The sequence below is a fragment of the Temnothorax americanus genome, unplaced genomic scaffold, assembly GCF_048541705.1.
Source record: "Temnothorax americanus isolate GAGA-0224 unplaced genomic scaffold, ASM4854170v1 Scaffold15, whole genome shotgun sequence".
NCBI classification, from domain to species: Eukaryota; Metazoa; Arthropoda; class Insecta; order Hymenoptera; family Formicidae; genus Temnothorax; species Temnothorax americanus.
The window spans coordinates 342,060-365,069 of NW_027509286.1; the positions used below are offsets into that span (position 1 = coordinate 342,060).

General features: G+C 45.3%; 1 protein-coding gene across 1 annotated transcript in view; it reads right to left on the reverse strand.

The window, feature by feature from the left end:
* The window catches only part of Sdc (Syndecan), a 68,553-nt gene extending 45,655 nt beyond the window's left edge, over positions 1-22,898 (reverse strand). The window contains exon 1 of the mRNA XM_077401822.1: positions 22,551-22,898. Coding sequence (XP_077257948.1) covers positions 22,551-22,625 — 75 coding nt within the window. The 5' untranslated portion in view covers positions 22,626-22,898. The remainder of the gene's footprint in view (positions 1-22,550) is intronic.
* Positions 22,899-23,010: the final 112 nt, after the last annotated feature.

Below are 23,010 nucleotides of genomic sequence, written 5' to 3' on the forward strand. Positions count from 1 at the left end.
AATATATAAAAATTTTGTTAACAAATAATAATATTTCGTGAACATAAGGTTATAATTTATTAATCAGTATTTTTAATCTATATTTATATAACTATATAAAAACAAATGTCCTGACTGACCGACTGACTGACTCATCAACGCCCAGCCCTAAACCTAACAAACATGAAATTCGATATTTTTTCGCATTTCCGTAGGAATCATAAGTAATAACTCAATTGTGCCTTAAAAGCTCTACGGTGTCCGCGCAGTGTCAACATAGGTTGTTTTATTGTACCGAAAACGTATCATTTTTCGAGAATTTCACTTACTATCTGTAAAGAAACAAGTTTAAAAAAACTGATAATAATATAATAGATATTGTCTGATTCTTTTAGCATTTGTTAAGTATAAAACAAAACGACGTTGACGTGTAATAAGTCCAAAAAATCAAAACTTGATTAATTGTCGCGTTTCTAGTCGGGCTGTACCGCGAGCTGTACCGCGCCGTGTAGCATAAGAGCTTCGACTGAAGTCAAATCTTGAAATGTTTACATTATCAATAAATTAATACAATAATCAAATAAAAAGTAACAATATAAAACCAGTATATTATACAAGTGTCTGGAACATGTGCATAATTTTTTTTTTTTTTTTTTATGGATCTTAATATCGACTCATACAGTACTAGCCGAACCACCTTAAGCGCGCTCGTAAATGCACGCCAGAAAAAAGAAAGAAAAGAAAGGAGAAGAAGACGCGGCCACCGACTACAGTCTATAATACTCGTTATCCAGCGATTATGCGGTTTTAATCTATCTTTAAACACGTTTCAAAGATGAATAACGTATCGTTCGTGAATTCGTCCGTGTGAATTTACACAAGGGTTTTATGAGAGGGAAGAGATACATTGTCATGGAGGGCTTTGCATAGCGACCGGACTCTTATGCGTGTATCTCGAGACTAGCCGAGACCACGCGCGTCGAACATAAGATGCATGGCTACCAAATTCACCGTATATAATTTTCCGATTTCTCGCGCTGGCAGACGAAAATCTTACCGGCAACGAGAGACTTCGCCGTATAAGGGATGTAAATATTTACGTAGGCGCGCCGCCCGCACACGTACGTAAGATACCGGAAGATCGACGCGGGAGGAGAGTTTCAACCAGATTTTGCGCGGCTCGCTGCCTCCGCTAATCGGATATCTCCCTCCGCTAGCGCGATACGCTTACAACAGTCGCGAGCTTTTGTACGTTATTCCGCTGCATCTTTCTAAAGTCCAGCGGGGGTGTTAAGCGCGCGAATAAAAAATTTATACAATAGGTCGTATCGGTGTGTCGTTAGTAATGCATTCAACGTAAAGTAAGGCATCGATTGCCATTTCAGGGCACCGACACTCGTGCGTTATTCAACGACTCGAATCACCTTTCCATCCTATTCGATACCTAGTTACAATACTGTGAAATCCGTCGCGGAAATTCGTAAGCATTCTGCGAGGTTCCGCCAGTCCCGTCCGTCGCGCTAATCGGATATCTCGACGACTCCGATGCATTAGAGACACACGTGGCACATGCGTTAAATGTATGTATAATGCACGCGAACGTAATTTGCAAGTGTCTGCAACCTGGCGTGATGTATCTGAGGCCATTCGCTAAAGACAAAATACTTTGAAAGCACTAGAAATTTAACGAAAACGGAAAAATAATAGACGTAGCAAAACCTCTTTTATATAATCTTTCTCTTTTAATCATATGTTTTCTGTTGCTGCACTGCTGAACTAGTGCACACTGGTGCAGTGAGTTAAAGTAAAACAAAATCTCCCATTCTAACTTATTGCACCAGTGTGCACTAGTTTAGCAGTGCAGCAACAGAAAACAGACCTATATAGAATGTATTACAATAACATTTGAGAATCATGTTACGTTCCTTCTTTTCTCACTTTATCTTCATATTGAAGAACTATAAAGACTATGTATTCTATATAATCACATAATATTACGCTACATAAAATATTGACGGTTGAACATCTTGTTAAGACATTGGGCGATTAATACATTAATCGCGTAAAAGCGTTTCTCGTAAATCGCTCGAGTCATCCGGTTGTCCAGTTATCCGATTGGATTTTGTGACGGGGTTTTCCGCGAAGCGGCTGGATTCAGTCGCTGAAGAAATGCGTGTGGCGTCTTCTTCGACAGCGGAGCTCACGGACGATCTATAATAAAGGTACCGGAGAAACGATCGGTATATAGCAAGGCGGTGTAGTAAGACCGGTTCTGAGAGGGTCCACGCAGGCTCTCGCCGGCGCGGGGCGCGCGGCGCGGCGAGTAGCGGGAGCGCCGTACTTCGTACAGCTTTGCGGAGGCAGGCTGCTCTCTATCGTAAAGCGAGCTAGACGGTCCAAGGGCTTTGCCTTACGAGGGATCCTGCGTTTGCGATAGACTTCGGATGCTTGCGTTTACAAGAGCTTATTCGTGGTCGTCTGGAAAGTTACGTTCGCGTTCGCAAGGCCATCGGATATACACGAGAATCTCATGCGTAGATAGATAGGAAATAACACGATTAATTTGAATAACTGATGCCCTCTCGAAAACAATGATATATACATAGATCGCGTGGTGAATTATCACGTTATTCCCGGCGATGGTCCGTTTGAATTGATCCATTTTAAAATCAAATTCCCGCAGCGATCGCAGCGATATTGTCACTGAAATGGCGTGCTTTCCGTGCACGAGGAGACGTTGAACGGATCATATAAGCTGTCGGATGGCCGATGGCTCTCCAGGGATACGCCACGTAGCCGTAGCCGTATTCAGGTACATAAGTGGCCACCTGCGTGCGCCTGTATGTGTGTGCGACGATGGGATGCAGCGTTGCAGCGAATGAGTAGTATGGGTACGCGTGTTGGGCGTACTCGAGTGTTGGTGGACAGGTACGGGCTGGCTGTGCGCTAAATAAATATATTTAAGGCTGTAAGTGGGTGGCCGTAAAAGAACGCGCGAACCAAGTTAAGTGCTTCTTGCGCGGCAAACGCCAGAACCGAGCCGATGCACGCGCGGTAAAACAAAACGGACGGTCCAGGGAGCGATAACCTCGCGCGATCTTTCAATTTCGATCGAATGCCAATGACACTCGACCTCTGTCTTTTACCGACGAAAAGTTTTCCTTTGAGGAAAACGAGCGCGAACCTGCTCCCGCACAGTCTTCGCTCTTCGCGAAAATCGCTCGCTGAAATCGTCCGAGCGATCGATCGACAAATCGCGTGCGATTTGAGTTTCATTGAACGAAAATTAAACGAGAGAGAAGCAGAAAAAGATAAAATAAATAATCGTAAAAGATGGCCCTTTTGTCGCAGATACTAATGGACACCTTTTTGCACCGCGCCCTTTCATCGTAGCGGCGGAGTGCCGGTGAAAGGTGACACGCCTTTCGTTTCGTTTTCTTCTCACCCTCCTATACACGCTGTCTTTTAACGGCGATAGACGATGATCGATCTGTCGATAAAATTCTAAAGAAATCATCCGGGGGAAATCACTGGCTCCGGACCGATAATTACAATGTTTGTAAAATAAGTCGATGATAACGATAAGTCGGGAATGTATACTCGCTCGTCTTGGTATTGGTCTCGTATTTTAAATCACGTCACGGATAACACAAAATCTGAATATATAAATATTCAGACGCTCCAAACGTTCACGGTTCTTTACGTCGCTATTAATAAACTTTCTCGGAGACGCGCACTTTGATCGTTACCAGGCTTTTCCCACTGAATTTAATCCGTTATCGCGTTACGTAGACGCATTCCCGGGTAATCGTCGGCGTCGGGCCAAGAAGGTCTCCGAGCAAATGTGTTTCGCGGTTTTAAAGAGCGGGACGGTAAAGAATGAGAGTTGACGTTTGCACGAGGAAGAGTAGGTAAACGAAAAAGGGAAAAGGTATAAAAGGAGGCTCCCGGGAGGTCGAGGAGTAAAAGTGGAGTAGATAGCAAGAAAATTAATCGCCCCTCTTACTCCTCGTCGCTCGTCGCCCGTCATAGTTGTCGTCGACGTCGTCATCCACCGTAGTTGCAGTGCTCTTCTTCAACGCGTCGCGATTCTCGCGCGACCGTTTATTCAATTTTGCCGAGCGTTTCCGCGAGATTTTAATTTTTATCTTCGTACCGGGAATAATTCTGGCGTCCGTCGTCGCAAACTCTCACGACGATTATTTTATATACCTATACTTGAAACCGATACGACGTGCGAGTTGAATTTTTCAGAGGGGGAAAAAAAGTATCGTACGCGCGTACGCCAATCGAGGCGTTTTCGTATATCGAATGCGTATATGAATATAGACGCGTAAAAATTTTCGCCACTCACTCGACTCAGGGATGTTCAAAAATCGATAATGCCTTTCGGATAATTCCACTCGCGGGAGAATTGTGCTTTTCAATTCGTTTTACGCGCGGGGGAAAATCGCGGAATGCGAGAGAATTCGACTAGCCGGAATGCCACGAGAAAGCGTAATGAAAAATGCATCTTATATGCAGCCGCACAGCGCGTGGAAGCCACAGATGTGTACGAGGGCTTCGGGATGCTAATGCAATCGATCTATCTTGCTCTCTTTTCACACTTTCCTAAAATAAATCTCATTTCATAAAGTAAATCGGAAAATGGTCTTGAACAAATTACTTCGGCGCTTTAAATTTTATATACATATATATACACGTACACGTATACGTATACACATATCTACTTAAAAGACATTTAATTTCCTAAAAGCATCTAGTATGTTTAAAACATTTCGTGTCTGAGAGTATATCGTATTGTCCCTTAAACCCGCCACGTCGATATCAAATTATTGCCGAACGTAGCACCAGATTCGCAAGTGTTTTCGTAAATAATTTGCCCGTCGGTTGTTATGATACGCATACACATATATATATACGCCGCGAAATCGTTTATTGCTTCGCGTGCAGTGGATTATGTCGACTCGTAATATTAATTACCGCAAGATAAAATACAACTAGCAGCGAAACGTTATTGGTAATCAACTGCGGCGCATACGCGGGAGGGACACATTTACGAACGCATTAACGGTGCGCCCACGGGGAATTAATATCCTCGCGTCGCGTCTCGAAAATATTTCCGTTTACAATAAATTCCGGGGGCAACGGCGGCGGAATTCCTGCCGAGTCCGGGACCCAGGCCGGAAGTCTAAATGAAAATCGCCCGGCTCTTGGTCTACGTCTACGGCTTGGTTGCCGGCGAGACTCTGCGAATAGCGGTCGCCAGTCACGCGCAATGTGTTCCGACAAATAACTTGTACCAAGGATCGTAGAATCGCCCGCGGCAAGATGAAGATTTCGGCACGGTACATGGCACGAATAAGCGGTACATATTCTCTGGATAATATCGACCAGACTATTCCAGATAACTCATCGTACGTCGCGCGTCGACTATTAATTGGCGGCTATCTCTGACGAAACACGTAATAAGGACATCTTCATACTCGATGCGGATTGAATTCACCTTATTAATCTTGAGAGAACGCAAATAGATGTTCGAAGGAAAAGAAATTGGGTCTCTCTTATATTTAACGGGCGAATTGCCCTTTATTAATTCATTGCCGTTCTAATATCGGAATACCTCAGACCACATTGCGCCATCGAATGCAATCATGCGCATACGTGATGCCGAATGCCTTCTACCCCAGAATCGCAGATATCCCGTCGACGGGATACCGCAAAATGCGAGCTTTCGCGCGCTTGCGTACTGATTGCGCTAAAAAAGAGATGTACCGACAGCGATCAACACAGCTCCAAGACCCAGAGATCTAATTTTCCAGGAACCTAAAATGTTCTATACGTATCTAGAGATCTTGGAAATCGATGTCCTACGTATAAGATGTGAGAATCTAAAAATCTGCATTTTTAATAGCGACCAGGTCGTCAACCGAGTTGCCCCCGGGCACTCACTATAAGAAAGCAAAAGTAAATAAAAATGCGTCTTTTATGAAATACTCCGAAGCGTCTGTCTCTATAGAAAAATGTCTACGGAGAGATTAAAAATTCCATTTTAAATCTACAGAGAAAAAGGGGGACGATATTTCTGCAGACTTTCCAAAAGTAAATAAAGCGCGACTCGAACCGTGTAATATTCCAAACAAAGAAAACAAACAGGGATAGAAGCGTCGCCGTGCAAGTGGCACAGCTGCCCTCCTAATTACGTCCAAGTTTAACATTTCGTCGTAATTAAATGAACCCCGCGATTAACGAACGAGCAAAACTGGTCTCAGCCGCGTGGGAAAGCCCGTTATAAATTGAAAGTAAAGCACTCCGACAACTTGACTATCGCGGTCCGTAACACCAAGTACACACGGATAATTTAAAGATTTCCACGCCAACATCATAGTAATGCAATGTCGTCGATCTACAAGATTTAATAATAACGATTCAAGTATGTACGCAAGTTCCACTTGCTGCTTCGCGGAAACGTACGCGACGTTATTCTATTCCAATAAATCGTTGCGGATCGTTTCGTAATTTGCCCGTAATCTGTTATCGAAAATAACTTAAGCGACGTCAAACGCAGGGCAAGTCGTATAAATCTCGCGAAATCGCTGGCGACACTTTCTGATTTCGCTAAAAACTTGGGGGGGTGCGCCGAGATAAACTTTACGCCCTCTCATATATCCGTTTGTGCATGCGCCCGCACACACATGTACAAACACGTCTACGCGCGTTCGTGCGTAAATAACGCCGACACAAATTGTATTGTGAAATGCAAGCGAGGTCAATTAAAAATCGCCCGCAAAATGGGAAATTCTTGGAAACTCCGCAATGTACGAGCAATATAAATGCGCATTCGATTTGCCGCGTCTTCACGACGACCTCGCCCGACCCCGACGAAGAGATTCTTCGATATTGGCGTTTACTCCGGTCGCTTGAATTAATATAGGTCGCACCGGCCGAAAGATAAAGGAATATTATCACTGCCAATCCGGTTTCATTCACGATTCCCCCATCATATTCTTCTCCCTCTTTTATATATCTTTTTAACAATCGCGTATCTTACCATTACCAAACAATATTAAAATTATCGACACTCGATTATCTCAAATGTGCAACGAGGCCGTGGCACATAAAAAAACTTAAAGCCACTGCACGTAACAAAGTTTTAGTTTTAATCGTAAGGCCGTAAGAAAATAGACCGATCACACTCGATTATTCTTCAAGCGTGAGAAAAATAATCGACTGTGATTGTCTATTTTCTTATACGGGCTTACGATTACAACTAAAACATTGTTACGTGCAATGGCCTTTAAGCGGTAAAACTTAAGCGGTAAGGAAACCAACGGTATGGATTCGCTACTGCTTATAGGACCGACCGTGCCTTAAAGTTCTTGACTATGTGATTGGCTGATTTGTTTTAGTCATAATCGTAAGGCCATAAGAAAATAGATCACGCACACTCGATTATTCTTCGAGCGCAAGAAGAATAATCGACTGTGCGTGATTTATTTTCTTACGGCCTTACGATTATGGCTGAATCTTTGTTACGTGCAACGGCCTTTAAGTTTCACTGCTTAAATTTGTCTATGTGCCACGGTCTTAAACCTCCAGTAAGAATGGTTGCAAGATTTGTTAAATGTTGAATTAAAGTGCGAGATAAGTGAAGATGCATCCACTATTCAACATCGCAGCGAGAATGACGCGCCGCTATTAAGCAAGAAAAATAGAGCGAGAAAGCTCGCCCGAAAGATCCTTTTACCTTCGAACTCTTCGAACGTCGAGAACGGAACGAAATCTCATCTTGAAGGACGCAAAAGAACGAATTCAATTCCGCGCGTTAGTCTCCGTCGGCGAAGCCCCTCGCAGAGCGCAACGCAAAGCGGAAATTTTCCTTTCTCGACGCTGCATATTCCGGTCGCGCTCGTTTTTTCCCTCGCGCTTATTTCGAATTTTCCTTCCTCTCGAGAGATCTTGGAGCGAAACGGAAGGACCCGACCCCGACGGTTGACTGGTCTATTCGACCGAGAAAAACGACAATCGCGTGGACTCTCGCGGTAAAGTATCGAACGGAGAGGACGAGTACTTCCACTATGCATCCTCCCCCGTCGATGGAAAATTCTCGAGCCGAGGTAAGCAGTTACGATCGTTCGGTAAACTGCCGCGGACCACTTTGGCGGAACAATTTTACGACCGAAAGCGGACGAAAGGGAGAAATAAAGCGAGAGGGGCCAGGAAGGCCGGATAAGGCGATTTCGTTACTCATGCCAACGAAATAATGTGCATTAAAAGCATCAGAGACACGCGCGAAAGAATTCTCATATATATCCATCTGTACCTTAGAGACAAAGGATCGTATGTCCATTTATGAACGTTTCGAGAAAACAAGGTTTAAAGTTTTAAATAGGAAAATGATATATTTTTTTAGATATAAAATATAAGTATATAGCAACTTGTTTTATTAAGTTTTTAATAAAGTAATTTAACTCTGACATATATATATATATATATTTAATAATACAACTGCCAACACGCTGTACCTGCTTTAAAAATTTAGGTATTAAAACTTTCAATATGACTTTTTCTAAACGTTATATCTTAGAAACTATAGTAATAATAGTCATAAGACGCTTTACCATTATACAATTTAAGCTCCTGTTATATTGAAAAGTATATTTCGACAAAAACTGGAGATACGATCCTTTACCTCTTAAGATACAGATATACATTTCCCGTTTCGTAGAGAAAGATGTAACGGATTAAACATAACTCAGTTATAACGTTTTATAACTTCAGTTACACCCGCGCGATACATTTAGTCGCGCCGGCTTTCCTGTGCTTAAAAAAAAAATGCGTCTATCGGTGTGGACGAATATCATTGTTACACCGATAGAATTACAGATCGATGGCACTTCGTAAAAAATGGGTGATATATCGGTAGCATGGATCGCGGATGACGAAACGAATTATCTCCATGTTTTGTTTACAGCCAATGGCTACGACGCCGCCAGTTTTTCATCCGCGACCGGCGAATTTTCCCCGATCAACCGCCGTCGGCCGACGCGATGCATTTTCGGGGTGAATCGCAACGTTCTGTCGTTAAATTTTACCACCGGTTAGCAATTTTTATTCGTAAACAACGGTTTAAATTGCATGTAAAATACCGTTACGGCAGTGGCGTAGTGCAAACATTGCTCTTAACCCTCCGTCTGTATACGTGGGTCTATGGCGTCCGAGCCAAAATAATATCTACTCGTATCTGGTAAAACTTACGAGCCTGCCAGAAAATATATTAAATAAACGATAATTATCAAAATGACTATAAACTATAAAATCGTCAACTACAATGTAGACAGACTTTGTGAATTTTTTCAGATTTTTTAAAATACTTTAAATTAAGGAAAACTATAAGCGTCAAATGTGACAGACCCGCGTATACACTCCGAGGCGCGAGGGTGCAAAAAAACGTATACAGACGGAAGGTAAATAACCGCTACTCACGTTTTTTGCTCGGATATGCCATGAAGAAAATTTGATTTCCCTTCCACGTAAAATAGTGACTTACCTAAAACATAAAAAGAGAAATCGATATGAAATATGGACGTAGATAAGAAGTTAAAAAACAACAACAAAAAAGAGAGAGAACATACCTAAAGATCGCTTTAAAATCTTACAAGGTCGCGAAACCTTCTTACGGCGGCACTGAAAAATGGCCTTTTAAAGTTTCGCCGCATATATATAGCGGACGCATTGCGCCTCTAACATTATTATAAAAATTGCACAATTAATCGAAGAAGGACGAGCCGGCGCGGCACGGCGCGGCGCAGCCATTTCCATAGCAATTTCTATTCTATTTCCGTTGACGTGGCAATGGCGTTCAATTATAGACTGCAATATTGAGAGGCACGTTTTCCCAATAACTGCACCGGCTCTATCAATATCTCTTCGGCGACGACGGCGGCGGCGGTGGCGCCGGCGTACGCCCTTACCACGCATACGAATTCATTTTCCGCCCCCCTTACCTTTCGACCTCCCTTCGTCGCCGCGCATTCCCTCGTCCCTCTGATAATTATCGCACGGATCGGTGAAGCGGAAATCGGGTTGGGGAAAAAGAACGCGCCGCGGCTCCCAAAGGAGTAAAGCGACCGGTCCCGTCCGCATCGCGAAAACGATTGTGACGTCATGCATTTTTCACGTAATCCTTTCCCGAAGTTCGCGAGAGCACCGGAGCACGTTTTCACAAATCCGGCATTGCTCGTTCCATTTCCGATTTTTCGACTTTTCCGACAATATTTGCGCGGCGATATTCCACCGAGTCCCGGAGTCTGTACACCTAGTTTCCGCCTTGTTGTATCTTCGCAGTTACCTTCGCCGTGTCGCGCGTTCTTTGAAGTTAAAATATATGTGCGAAGCGATTTTGTCTTACGCTCGTCCTGCTCCCTCATTCGCCGTTTCCTCCTCGTCGTTTCGCCTAATTATCCTCTTCTGGCGAGAAACGAAGAAGCAAAGCGAGTGCAAAATACGGATTCGTGCGCCAAAGTTTCCAAGTCGCTCGGAACCTTAGCGTTTTGTTTAATTGTTACTTAACGGAAAACGTTGGCTTACTTTTCGAAAGCGACACACTCGTGAATTTCTCGAATTTGCCGACGAAGTCGCGAGATCGTTAGTGCACGACTGTACACTCAAATCGCTGTCTTCTTACAATTTCGACCATCGCGTCGTAAGTTAGGTGCCTTTACGTTCGATAAATTAATGGGCGACAGCCGGGCGCGGTTCTTCTCGAATGCTCAATCACGTTCGACGATCTGATTTCCCGACAATCGCTGAATTCCATCCATTATCGATGGTACTTGACGTGGACCATTACATAATTGCGAGTTCTCCCGCGGGTGAACGAGAGGAGAGCGAAGCGCTTTTCCGCGCGATTGATCAACAAGATGTGTATTGGGTTGGTTATGCAAATATCGATATCAAAAAATTGAGTCCTCTCTCGCTCGTGGATATACACGAAAAATACGTTTCGATCCACACCCGATTCATTCCACTCGGGTTATCCTATTTGCAAGAATATTTCATTCATAGTATCCGGCACTCGACCGATATTATTTCGCGTTACGTTATTATCGGATTGGGAGACATAAATAATTTCTCACGCCGATAGAATACCAATGTTCTCACAATAATGCGATTCTGCTAATGGGACTTTAAATGATCTTAAATTGATCAAAAAACGATTTTTAAGACGTCGGAAGAAGAAAAAACGCTTGTTTTTTCGCGTTGGAAATTATGTTCGCGAGCCAGTCGAGCATTATCTTCTTCCACAAATCATAAAATGCAAAATGCATCATTAATGCAGGACACGTTTCCGCGCAAGCTACCGCACAAGCTCGTTCTCTCTCTCTCTCTCAGAAAAAAAAGGTATTAGTTTCTCAGCTAGCTTCGCGAAGGTCAACACTGCGTCTGAACGAGACCGTTGTGCCGATCAGTCGGTGCATGCTGAATTAGTGGTCTGTTATACGACCGACTGTATTCAAATCATTAAATTCAGCGCTGGAAAAAAAAATCAACCGAGACGGAACAGGAGAGACGGAGAAGGGTTTATCGGCTCTAAGGCGAATGTGGATCGACCGTTTAGAGTTTAGATCACGAGAGTCTGGCGTGTACGAAGTACGAAGATCTCGTATTAAATATCCTCGCAGAGTTTGAACGAATTCGAGTAAGAACCTCGACACATATCCTCTCGTAAGCACGAGTTTTACATACGTAAGATCATGGTAAGATCCTTGCACAAATCAGGAGGCCGTGCATACGTCTAAAAGAACTGGGATCTCGGTAGTTTGGTGGAAAATTCATACGTACACGCTTCGCTTTAAATCCGCGACGCCGTCTCGAAAATTCGTCTCGCATAATAGCCTCGGGTAATAATAAAACATACACATCAGGGCGAAGTGGAGAAAGTGTGACGGAGGGTAAGGAGGAGAGGGGTATCGTTCAAGTACCGGGAAAAGCACTCGTGCAGACTGACGAACCGTGGAATAAAATAAAGCGCGATATTACGTGAGACACCGGCAGATAACTATACGACATCGCGTATAACGGCATAATTCATTAAGCCTGCCACTACCACGACCGCGTTAAGCGATTCCGTTCGCAAGTGTCTCGGACTATTTTGCGTTTACGCCTCGGGCCATTACCATTTTTTTTTTTTCACGAGGGTTTGACAAAGCGTAGCGAAGCGAGGTGGGTGTCGGCTGCATTAAACGACGGAATCAGAAGAAACGCTCACGACGCCGCGCCGTAAGTTCGCGTTGGCAAACGACATTACGAGACAGTTCTCGGCGACTTCATCGAGAGTTTGTCGCGCGTAGGGCGCCGGTAACTGCATAAACATCGCGGAACTCGCGCAAGAAAGGACGTAAGAATTGCACGCCGGAAGGAGAGAGAGAAGGAGCGATTCAATAAAACGCAATTCCGCATGGTAAGCGGCGCGAGCGATAATCGGGTACGAGACTGTGACTGCGATATGGTCCGCTTGACTCGTACACTCATTTCGCCTTACGGTTCTAGAGTCCTTGATTCGAGGATCTTTGTCAAAGGGCACAAAGGATAAAAGAGTCGAGGAACAATACGCATCCTAACTCACCCGCCCGTCCTCCCCGCGCTCCTCCAGAGATACACTGAAATTAATTATATCCGTGGGTGTACGTGACAAAGGGGAAAGGTTGTAGAGGAACGGAAACTCCGGAATGGAATATGGAGGAGCGGGCAAAAGTTAAAGAGAGAAATGGGAGGAGAGGAAGCGCGACGACGGGATGACGAGAGAAATGGAGGAAGCCGGAGAGAGTATTCGTGTAACGAGCCTTCCCTATATGTGCGGCGCGGCGGCAGGAATGTGCGGGAGACAGTCTCGTTAATCTCTCGTCAAAACATATTGCGCGCGCTTAAAATCGCGCCGAGGGTGCAGCCCCGGCATCCTCCGCGACGCGGACGCTACGCGCGCTTTCTTTTCGTTAGAAACAAAATATTTTAGAGCGCCTGACTCTCGCCGCAAAATTTAAATTTTAGCGCACATGTACATACATCCGCGTAATAAAAAACGGCCTGTGTCTTCAATCATCTAAATGCATTTAATTTAATTAACGCGTGGAGCTCTTCTCTCTCGCGTGTCCAACTTATTGTTAGGCAAGGTGTGGCCGTTGAAGCGACAAGATTCACCCACGTATCGACCCACCGGATCTCTTCCGGTAGACTCGCATCGCGTTCAAAATATAACCGTCGCGTTTAAATATATCGTAAAATACAAATAACGTCATTGTATACGAGTAGCAAATTTATAAACGCTTTACTCCGTAATGCGACAAAGGAATTCGTGAAATCACCGTGTGGAAACCACAAGATGAATGAGTGCATAGCTCGATGATGATCACAGTGATCACAGTTCACTTATTTGTTAGTCGTTAAGGCACAGTCATCCACAGTTAGTCATCGCGTGCATTACATCAACTTTAATGAATTCGCGTCACAGCGAGGTCGCGCATAGATTATTATTAGCCGCATCGATTTAACGTGACTTATAGTTATAGTGTCAAGTAAAAAAGGGCCGTAAAATAAAATGGAGAAAATGGAGCTTTCCTGCCGAACGAAATTTCACAGGAAAACGACGTTACTTTAATTTGCAATCGCGAGCATTCGCGCGGGTGCAACTCGTGCTCGTCGCATATGCCGTAACGTTAATTATTCGGGCGTCTGTAGCTTCCAAAGAGCCTGGAGTACGATACCGTTGGTAAGTGCGCGCTGGCTGTCTCGATTCTCTTTCCGAGGGTCACCAACGTGCTCGCCCGTTGTACACGTATGCGCGCGTTAAACGCACGTAACGCGTTTACGCAACGCGACGCGACGACTTTCCACGCGTGGGCGCGAGTGGGTGCACCAGTGCTCGCAGAGAGGGATAGAGGTAGGTAGACTGGACCAAACATGGATGTTCAACTCTCGAGACGAGACTTATATCGGACGTTCCAAGCTGCGCTCGCTGCGGGATGGAGCGCGTCCAAGAGAAAGGCGATTAGCCTCGTTTTCTCGAAACCGTCAAACGTTCTTCTAACAATAGTTCGTTGAATAGCTCGTCGAGAGAAATGCATAGAGTCTTCGGCCTACATATGTATAATGTGGATCGTATATGCGATCGCGATGAAATAAGTCTATACAGAAAACGATTTTGTTACGCGACCGACATAAAACCAATTAAGATTTGACTACTGCGCGTTTGCCGAGATCCAAAGTAATTTAAAACTATCTTATGGACGATCCGCTGGCTGGACAAAGGAGAGAGAGCGTTCTCTGTTGAAGAAGAAAAGTTTACGGCGACAACGCGACTGCTTGTCCGGCAGCATTTCGCAATTACGTTACAATGGCGAAGTTGGCGAAAGAGCGCACTTCGGCAGTTCAGTTTTCAATTCTTATTTAAATTGCACGGAATATAACAATGCGAACTCAACAACAAGTTTCGCCCGGTTGTCTAGTAAGCATATTTGCGTATCCCGGAACCGTCCTCTTAAAGCAAGTAGCCATCCACTTTGAAGAAAAACCCGAGATCGTAACGTCGAGATTATTTCACCAAGTTTCAGAGACGGCGCGAAGAAAAATTCCGTCCGTTTCGGCGTGCAAGATAAATATATTTACATGCATGCATGAACGCGTGATATCTTATCCCCATAACGACAAACATGTAATCTAATCGGTTGTAAAATAAAAGTTTAGTTACAAAGAACAAATAAGCTATCGTCGTGTTCTCGGAACGAGAAAACTCGCCTGGCAACACAATTTTGCACGTATATATACGAACGTGTATCTTGGTTCTTCCCCCACGAAACATTTAGCGAAATAAAATGATACCGAAACATACTTGTCTCGGCGTTACGCCAAGCGATCGAAAATCACTTCCTCCGTTTTTGTTCCGCTCGAGAAAATTCGAAGAATCTCGGTGCACCGAAGCGAGTTATTCTTATCTATAGAAGTGGAAGGTCGTAGGCGGTTAGATTTCATAAGGAGAGATACGAGTAATTGTCGGTCGTGCCGCGCGGCAGACTGTCGCGGTACGGGAAGGAAGAAACGAAAGTACGAAAGTAGAGGAAGTAGATGAAAAAGAGAATGAAAGAGAGACAGAGAGAAGCTAAACCGAATTGAAATTGAACGAGCGAGAGAAAAGCTCTCCGCGAATCGGACGTATTGCCGATATAATAATACCAGTACCGACAACGAGTCGCTGCAGTATAACGAGGAATTCCCTCGGTGTATTAGAGCTATATAAACTCCAAGGTATATTCCTGAGTTGGCAACCGACGAGATACGTGCACGAAATAAGAGAAAAAAATGAGATGGGAAAAAAGGAAGAGCCGGGAATTCGCGATAGAAAATGCTTGAAACATTCTGTCGACTGCGATACGACGGTATCGATATATCCTCCAATTTTATCAGTCGGATTTAGAAATCGACGGAGAAGAGAAGCGTAACAAGGAAATCCGCTAATCTGCCAAAGGACTGTTGTGAGACATTTGAATGAGAATAAGTACATATAACTGCAAGAACTATTTAAAAGAAGCTCGATGCACGGAACAAGTATCGAGTGCATAAAGTTTTAAGATTTCCATGTACAAAGACGAATGTAGAGTAGTTGTATTAATAATCTCGTATAATAATAGTTGTATCAAAATGATTATGCGCCAGTTATTATCGATGCGATCCAATTTTTCATTTCCTGACAATTCTGACATGGAAAGAAGAGCAGCGTGAAGAAAATGAAAGATAGGCGCAGGGAAGGAAAGTCGAACGGCGTTTTCTAATCCATCTTAACGTTGGCCGTTTCATTATTTCGCATCTTGACATCCCTCAAAGAACGCTTAAAGCCGCCCCTTGATGTACCAGACTCAATAAACGGATGAAGGAACAGGATGATGCCCGGCGATATGCAAAACGCAACGCCCGCCGGATCTGTCGCATAAATATGCATTAAGCGCGTCGTCTGGGCACACGTTGCATTAGTTTCGGGCAAATTATTTAAAATCAAAGCGGCGCGATTGTTTTATTCGCCATCGTGGTATCGCATTCGGAATTCTGCAAGCAAAATTGGGATAAATTCTTTTGGATGACCGCTTTATCGAAACACGAGTCGTAGCCGAGCGTAAAACTCAAGCGTAATCAGCGTAAAAATGATCCTGCGACTGAATCACAGATAGGTATTATTAGAAGCCTCTTTTCCGTGAGAGTGAGAGAGAGAGAGAGAGAGAGAGAGAGAAAATTTAGTATGGATGTACTTTGCTTAAGGTAAGATTCTTTATAATACGGGTTGTAGCCCCTCGAACGTCATCCCGTCGCCAAGAGAAATTGCAAGCTCGGAAGGTAAGGAATGCGCGCGCGTTGTGGAAAGCTCGAAAACTCGCAAAAAAAAAAGCTGAAAAAGCATACAGGAAGGAAGCTTGTCGCCCGTGCGACAGCGTGAGCAAGATGGATGAAAGTTTTTTTGGGGCCCTCGAGGAGCTCGAAAGCCTGCGAAAACTGAAGAGTAACGAGCCAATTTCCACGAGACGCTCGCGCGCGCCACCCTGCCACCCTTTCCGAGATAGGGAGAGGGTGGATTGTAGAAGGGTTCCCCGGTACTACCGGCGACTTTTAGACTGCGAATCCAAGCGACGTGGACTGTGGCAATCCTTATATCTGTGTGTGTAAGAAACGAGAGCGAGATCCACGAAAGTCCGACCTCAACCGAAAGCAGAAGGAGCTTTCAGAAACCGCAGATTAAAGTATGACGGCAAGAACGGAGTGAGGTTCACGAAGAAAATGACTCGTCCTCGGAGGAGGACAATGAACCTAAGGCCTTTTGTCGCGAAAGCTGTCTCCGAAGCTTTAAATGGCTTCTCAAATTATACGCTAGAAATACATTAAAACCGCCGGGATACGTCTATTGAATACCGCATAAAAAATGCACAGATACCATCGACAAACTATAAACAGTATATTATGTACACGTGCGTACAGAAATATATATAATATGAAACGCAGTCTCATCATCATTATTCAATAATTCGTTTTGCATAAAATAGGGAAAAAGGATGAGGCGGTTTCAATTAACTTCGTAATTGCTAATTATTATGTCATTAAATTATTATACGAAGTATAATTTAGCTTTTACATCTACGTACTCGTATAATGTAAATTTTCATCGTTGCAATTACATCGTTCGATCGCCGCACTCGTCACACGTATGCGTTGCGTACGTAGCGGCGCGCACTTCGGTTACATTAATTCCTAAGTAACTATCCGATAACGGATCCTTTACCTAAACTGGCCTTTGACGTGGCTCGCCTTCATCGGTGGTTTCGACGCTCGGACGGGGCGTACCGTTTCCAAGGTGGAGAAACGCGCACGCAATATATAAAAATTATTTTTTACAATCGCGTGCGCGCACGAGAGAAACACGGTATCGTTATAGCGAGTTTGTCCTCAAAGAAAGTCGACGAGACGCGGAGACCCGAAGTGAGGCGAAGCGCGATGGGATGCACCGTAACGAAAATGTAGAAAGGATCCCGAAGGTTTATCCTCCCTCCTCTCCACGTATCGTACGGACTCTCTCGTTCGATGTCCCGTTATTGAGAGAAGCTGCTTTACCGTCCATTTACTTTTTATTATCTTCGTTTATTCATGTGTACGTGCTCGCGAATTGCGATGCTATCCACACGAGCCGAAATATAATGGAAATATTGAACAAGACCGACCGACCGTCCGACCGATAGTTAAATTCAAGGTGCACATCGCGTTCAAGAAAATCCATAAAGAGAAACTATTACGCGAATGCTTATTAGAATGCATATTCACGGGGAACTTGTATGAAATATAGACCGATGCCGCGATGGGGAGAAAAACGCAGATTTCTCGAGAGCTTTGCTCGGGGGCGTTTTAACGAGTGGTGCTCGTAAAATACTTAAATCTCATACGAAAATTACCGCCTGACCCCGATATTTTCTCCCCCTCCTCCTCCTCCTCGTCCTTCCTCTCGATGCTTCTCTTTTCCCCGTTAGTCGCGTGCCGCCGCGAGCCCCGCGATTATTTGAGATACAAAGCCCGACCCACTCGCTCGATCCTATTTCCAACCAACGTATCGTTAAGCGCGGCGAAAATCATTTAATAACTACCTTGTCGTATACGCGGAACCTCAAAGATCGCGCGATAAATATTATAAAGGAAAACGGTTATCTTCCTCGGTTTTGATAAAACACACAATTCAATCGTTTCTAAAAGCTTGCGAGGTGTAATTATATAGATACCAGCATGCTTTCCATTAATATAGGTACGTGCGTTCCAATTTCCTCCTTCCTTTTAAAACGCTATTTTGCAATACATCGACCTCTCGGCTGTTAGACGAAAAAATGCTTGTGGGCCAAAAATCTTATTGACGAAAGAATCAGTAAAATTAGTAAAATTATAAAAAGGTGCTTTCTAAAAGTTTTTTGAGTCGCTGAATCTAAATCTTAGGTCAAAATTGCAAATTTTTAAACGGTAAAAATATTTCTAAAAATTCTTATAAATTAATTTTTATATAAACCAAGCAATATTGTAAATTTTTTGCCGTCATATTAAATCCGTCATATAAATTAATAATCTTCAATTTTAAAAACGGAATCAGCGGCTTTAAAACTTGTTACGCAATTAAATCATATTTTGAACTTTTTGCTCGTTATATTAAATTTTCAATTTTAATTTCTTGAATTTTTATTTCAAATTTGAAATCAGCGATTTCAAAAACTTTTAAATATAAATTTTTATGCAAATCGAATAATTTTTTGCATTTTTGGTCCGCCATGTTAAATCCAACAAAATTTTAAAATTCGCAGTTTTCATTTCAAATTTGAATTTAGCAATCCAAAAAACATAAAGATATTGGGCCTGTTCTAATTGCTCCGTTGGTATCTTTTCTCGGATGCGCCGATTTTCCGTTATGAACACTACTGGCTACTTTTTGCGGATATTTCCGTTGTCAACGGTCAAGGAGTTAAAAAACACACGTGTATATCCACGAATAACTCAACTTTATGCATCGTTGGGCAAGGCCATCGATTCTTCTACGCGAAATTCAGGATTCGTCGTCGAGAAGTTGCACGAATTAAGACTCCTCCTCACGTACTCGAGAACGGACCAAATAAGGCGACATCCTCCTCCAACGACTTGTCTCGCAAACTACGCGGATACTCGGAGGAAGGAAGGGAGAGAGATATACACGTAGAAGACATAACGTTCAAATATTAATTAAACCACTCTGGAAACTTGACGAAATGGCGCTACGCGATAATGGCAAAGGTAAAAAAAAGTTTCCCCAACGATATTTGAGAAAGCGAGCAAATTTCAACGTAGACGTTTTAATATAATTATACATATTAGTTGAAAAACAAATATGTGTTCACCACTTCTCTCGTCGCGTAGCGCATCGGGCAACGGTGTCGTCTCTCGAAGCGCATTAACGTAATTACGTAAAATTTATACCGTAACCGAAGGCGGGAACAATGCGGCTCGCCAAGGTAAATAGAATCCGTCTCGATTTACCCGCATCGGCAAACGGAGCAAGTTTGGACCGTGCGGAGCGTCGTTTGGGAGTTGCCCTGGAGCGAAATGAATAGGCATCTAGCGAAGTTCTACATTAATCGCCCGGTATTCTACGATACCAGCGGAATGAATAATTAACGAGACGCCCACGCGACCGTGCCACGTGTCATCGATACCGCGAAAATCCACTTGACGCTCAATTGCCCGCAATTTTCCCCGACAAAACTGTCCCGATACCGCGTTGCGATATTAATCAAACTTAATTTCTTCCTCACTCACAGAGAGAGAGAGAGAGAGAGAGAGAGAGAGAGAGAGAGAGAGAGAGAAAGAGAAAGAGAGAAAGTGGAGAGCGAAGCCGATGATGACGACGACGCGACACCGTTGTTCCCTGCCGTCTATCAATTATCGACTCGTATACACGACGGAGGAAAGGCGCGATGGAGCGAACACCGCGCCAACACTTACACCGGGCGTGCGTACGCCGCGCGCCGGTTGACACCGTCGTATCGAAAGACATATATGCCCTCGTTCTCCTCATACCCACACATATCCAGCACTGGCGGCGCACGTGCTACGTGACTCGGACCAGTACACGTATATAGTAGCCGCGAGACACGATCTAACGACGGACGGGTCAGGCGTCGCCGTAAAAGGCCATTAATGTCCGTCGTTCTCGTGGAACGTCGTCGTGCCGTATCGGCGCTTATTCCGGCGAGAAAAGCGAGATCCTCAAGATGGTTTTTCAAGCTCGCGCGCGCGCGCAGCTTCCGACTTTTTTCCCCGGAATAATACGCGCGAAATTAAATCTACCGTCGGCTGACTGCGGAGACTCGTCGCGTTGTTTCAAAACCGCGCCGGGGTCTCATCGTCGAGCGAGGGTCTTTATTTACCGTACGACGTCTGATATTCGTATATCCATTCTCCGATAACGAGAAACGGAGATTCGCGGAACGAACCTATTGACATTCCTTTGTTTGGAAGTCCGGGAAGCAATTTAACGCGCGCGCGCGCGCGCACGCACACACACGGCGATTTATTCGCGAGCCGACAATTCACGGAAAACAAATACAGAGAACTTCGCGGAGACATTGTAGCATTCGATGATGGAAGTGTATAAATGCGTCAAATTATCTTAAAATAATTACACGGGGCAAAAGAAGAGTACAACGGAGTTTCAATTTTCGGGTAACTCGATGAAGCACTCGTCGAAAGAGAATCGGTAAACGAGCCTCGCGCTATATTAAGAAACGATTCTTCTCGCCTAAAAACCCGTTGCGGAAACGGCGACGGCGAGATACGAAAGAATATTTATAAGCTCCTCTCACGGCTAAGCAACGCGCGGCACCGAGGTATGCATTTTCCGCGCGAAGACAGCGAGATTATTACCCTCGATATTTCATCGGCCGCTAAAACCAGCCGGCCTTTCGGGACGCCCGGTCCGGCCCGTCTCTCTCGCCTCTCCTCTCCTTTCCTCTTCCACCGCTCGCATTAAAGTTCCTCGCGGCAATTGTAAAATGTAACTACGCTACGTGTAAGCGCGGTGCACGGGATTTATGCTCGGCACGGCCCGAGAGAGAGATAAAGCGCGTAAGAAGAAGAAAACCCCGCTTCTCCACCGGAATATATTCGCGCCGAATTCCGCGCGTTTCTCGCGCGAGACAATATTTTTTTAAGACCGAAGCGATCGGGAGAAAGAGGCGAACCCTTCTCGCCGCGAAAAATCTCGTATCTCGGGTTACTTATACGAAATACGAGAATTTTTCGAGCGGCTCTAAATATTCTCGAGCACCGTGAACGAGTCGGGCGAATATCGTTGCGCGAACGCGAGGTTCGGCGGGAATTTAGCGCGTTGTTAATTACGCCTCTCGACCTTTCCGCGATCAGCCCAAAGCTGTTCTTTTCGATCGCGATCTCTTTCTCCCTCGTCGTCACTCGGCGGACGATAAAATCTAAAACGCGGTGCTCCGCTTTTATTTTCGACGAAACATTTTCGCGCGCGCGAGCGTCGCGTCGCGTCGCGTCGCGTTAGTAACGCATCGCGACAATAAAACTGGTCGAATATCTTGTTCAATCGATACCGCGGGCCGCCTTTATAAATTGTTATACCGGCCATTGGTCAACGCACGTCACAAAAAAACTCCCCGGCGGCGCGGAACGTTACAAATATTTTGCTGGCGTATTTTGCCGGCGACGAATCACACCACCGCGACCATCATTAGAATGGCCATTATTCCGCAAAAAGCGCGCGCGCGCGGGCATGAGTTTTCCGCGATATAGAATTCCCGTTTACTAATTAACGTACAGGCCGCGGACGTTTTGGCGATAAAAACATAAACACGGGACACGCGATACCGACGATAATTGGCGTTCGGAGATCGCGCGCGGCTAAACGTTGAATTTCCAAAATCCCGTTCGTCCTCGTTAGCGAATCGCCCAAGATTGCGCGCGCGTCCAACTTGATTCCGATTCTTTCCCCAAGTTTCTATTAACAAAGCCAACAACGCGGAAGCCCTCATTACGACGTTATCGAAGAGGGATAAACTCGATCTTTAGCGCCACTCCGCCGGCGCGAACGTTTACTTATTACCGGAACAAAAGTTTGCGCGGAGAGAAAGAGAGAGAGAAAACGGCGAGCCGACCCTACTGTATACGCGAAAGCGGCGCACTTCAGGGGGCCTCGATTTGAAAACCACTGGCTCCGACGAGACGCCAAGAATGCGAGAATGCCTCGATAGCGGCGTAACGCTTAACCGCTCCGGAGGGAAAGGCAGAGGCGCGCTTTTGCCTCCTCGCGCGACGTCGCGCGCGTAAAAAGAAAAAGAAGCGTCGCGCTACGCCGCGATAGAGAGATTCCGTCGCGCGGCAGCCGCGGCTCGCGAGACGCCCCCCCCCTCCCTCTCACCGCCCCTCGTGTCGCAACGCGGTCGCGTGTCGAGGACCGTTCGGGATTGTCCAGGCGGATGGTATAAATGGATGCGAAACGGTGTGAAACTTACCTCGGTAGCGGCATCGCATCCCGCGAGGATCACGGACGTGCCGATCAGAAGTATCCAGCGTATCCTTAGCCGCATCTTTCCGTCCCGTGTTCCCGATGGGCCCCGCTCGCCCCGGCGCCCGTCCCGTATGCACGCGCACGAATTCACGGGGCGAAGGGGGAACGTGGAACTCGCGGTAAGGCGACAAGAGCAAAGGACGTACCCGCGATAAACGTCGGTCGTCGTCGGGTCTCGGGACCGACCGCTCCGAGGGAGAGAGGGGAAGGAAAAAAAAGATCTCTCCCGGAGCACAACAACGCGCGGACACGCACCACACTGATCGATGAACCGCGAGACACTGGGCGGCGCGACGATCGCCCGCTACCGTCGACCAGACCGACCCGACTGGCCGCCATGCTGCCTGCTGCCTCGCCGCGCCGCGCCTGCGCGCGGCGTCATCTGTCGCCCCGTCGCGCGTGGC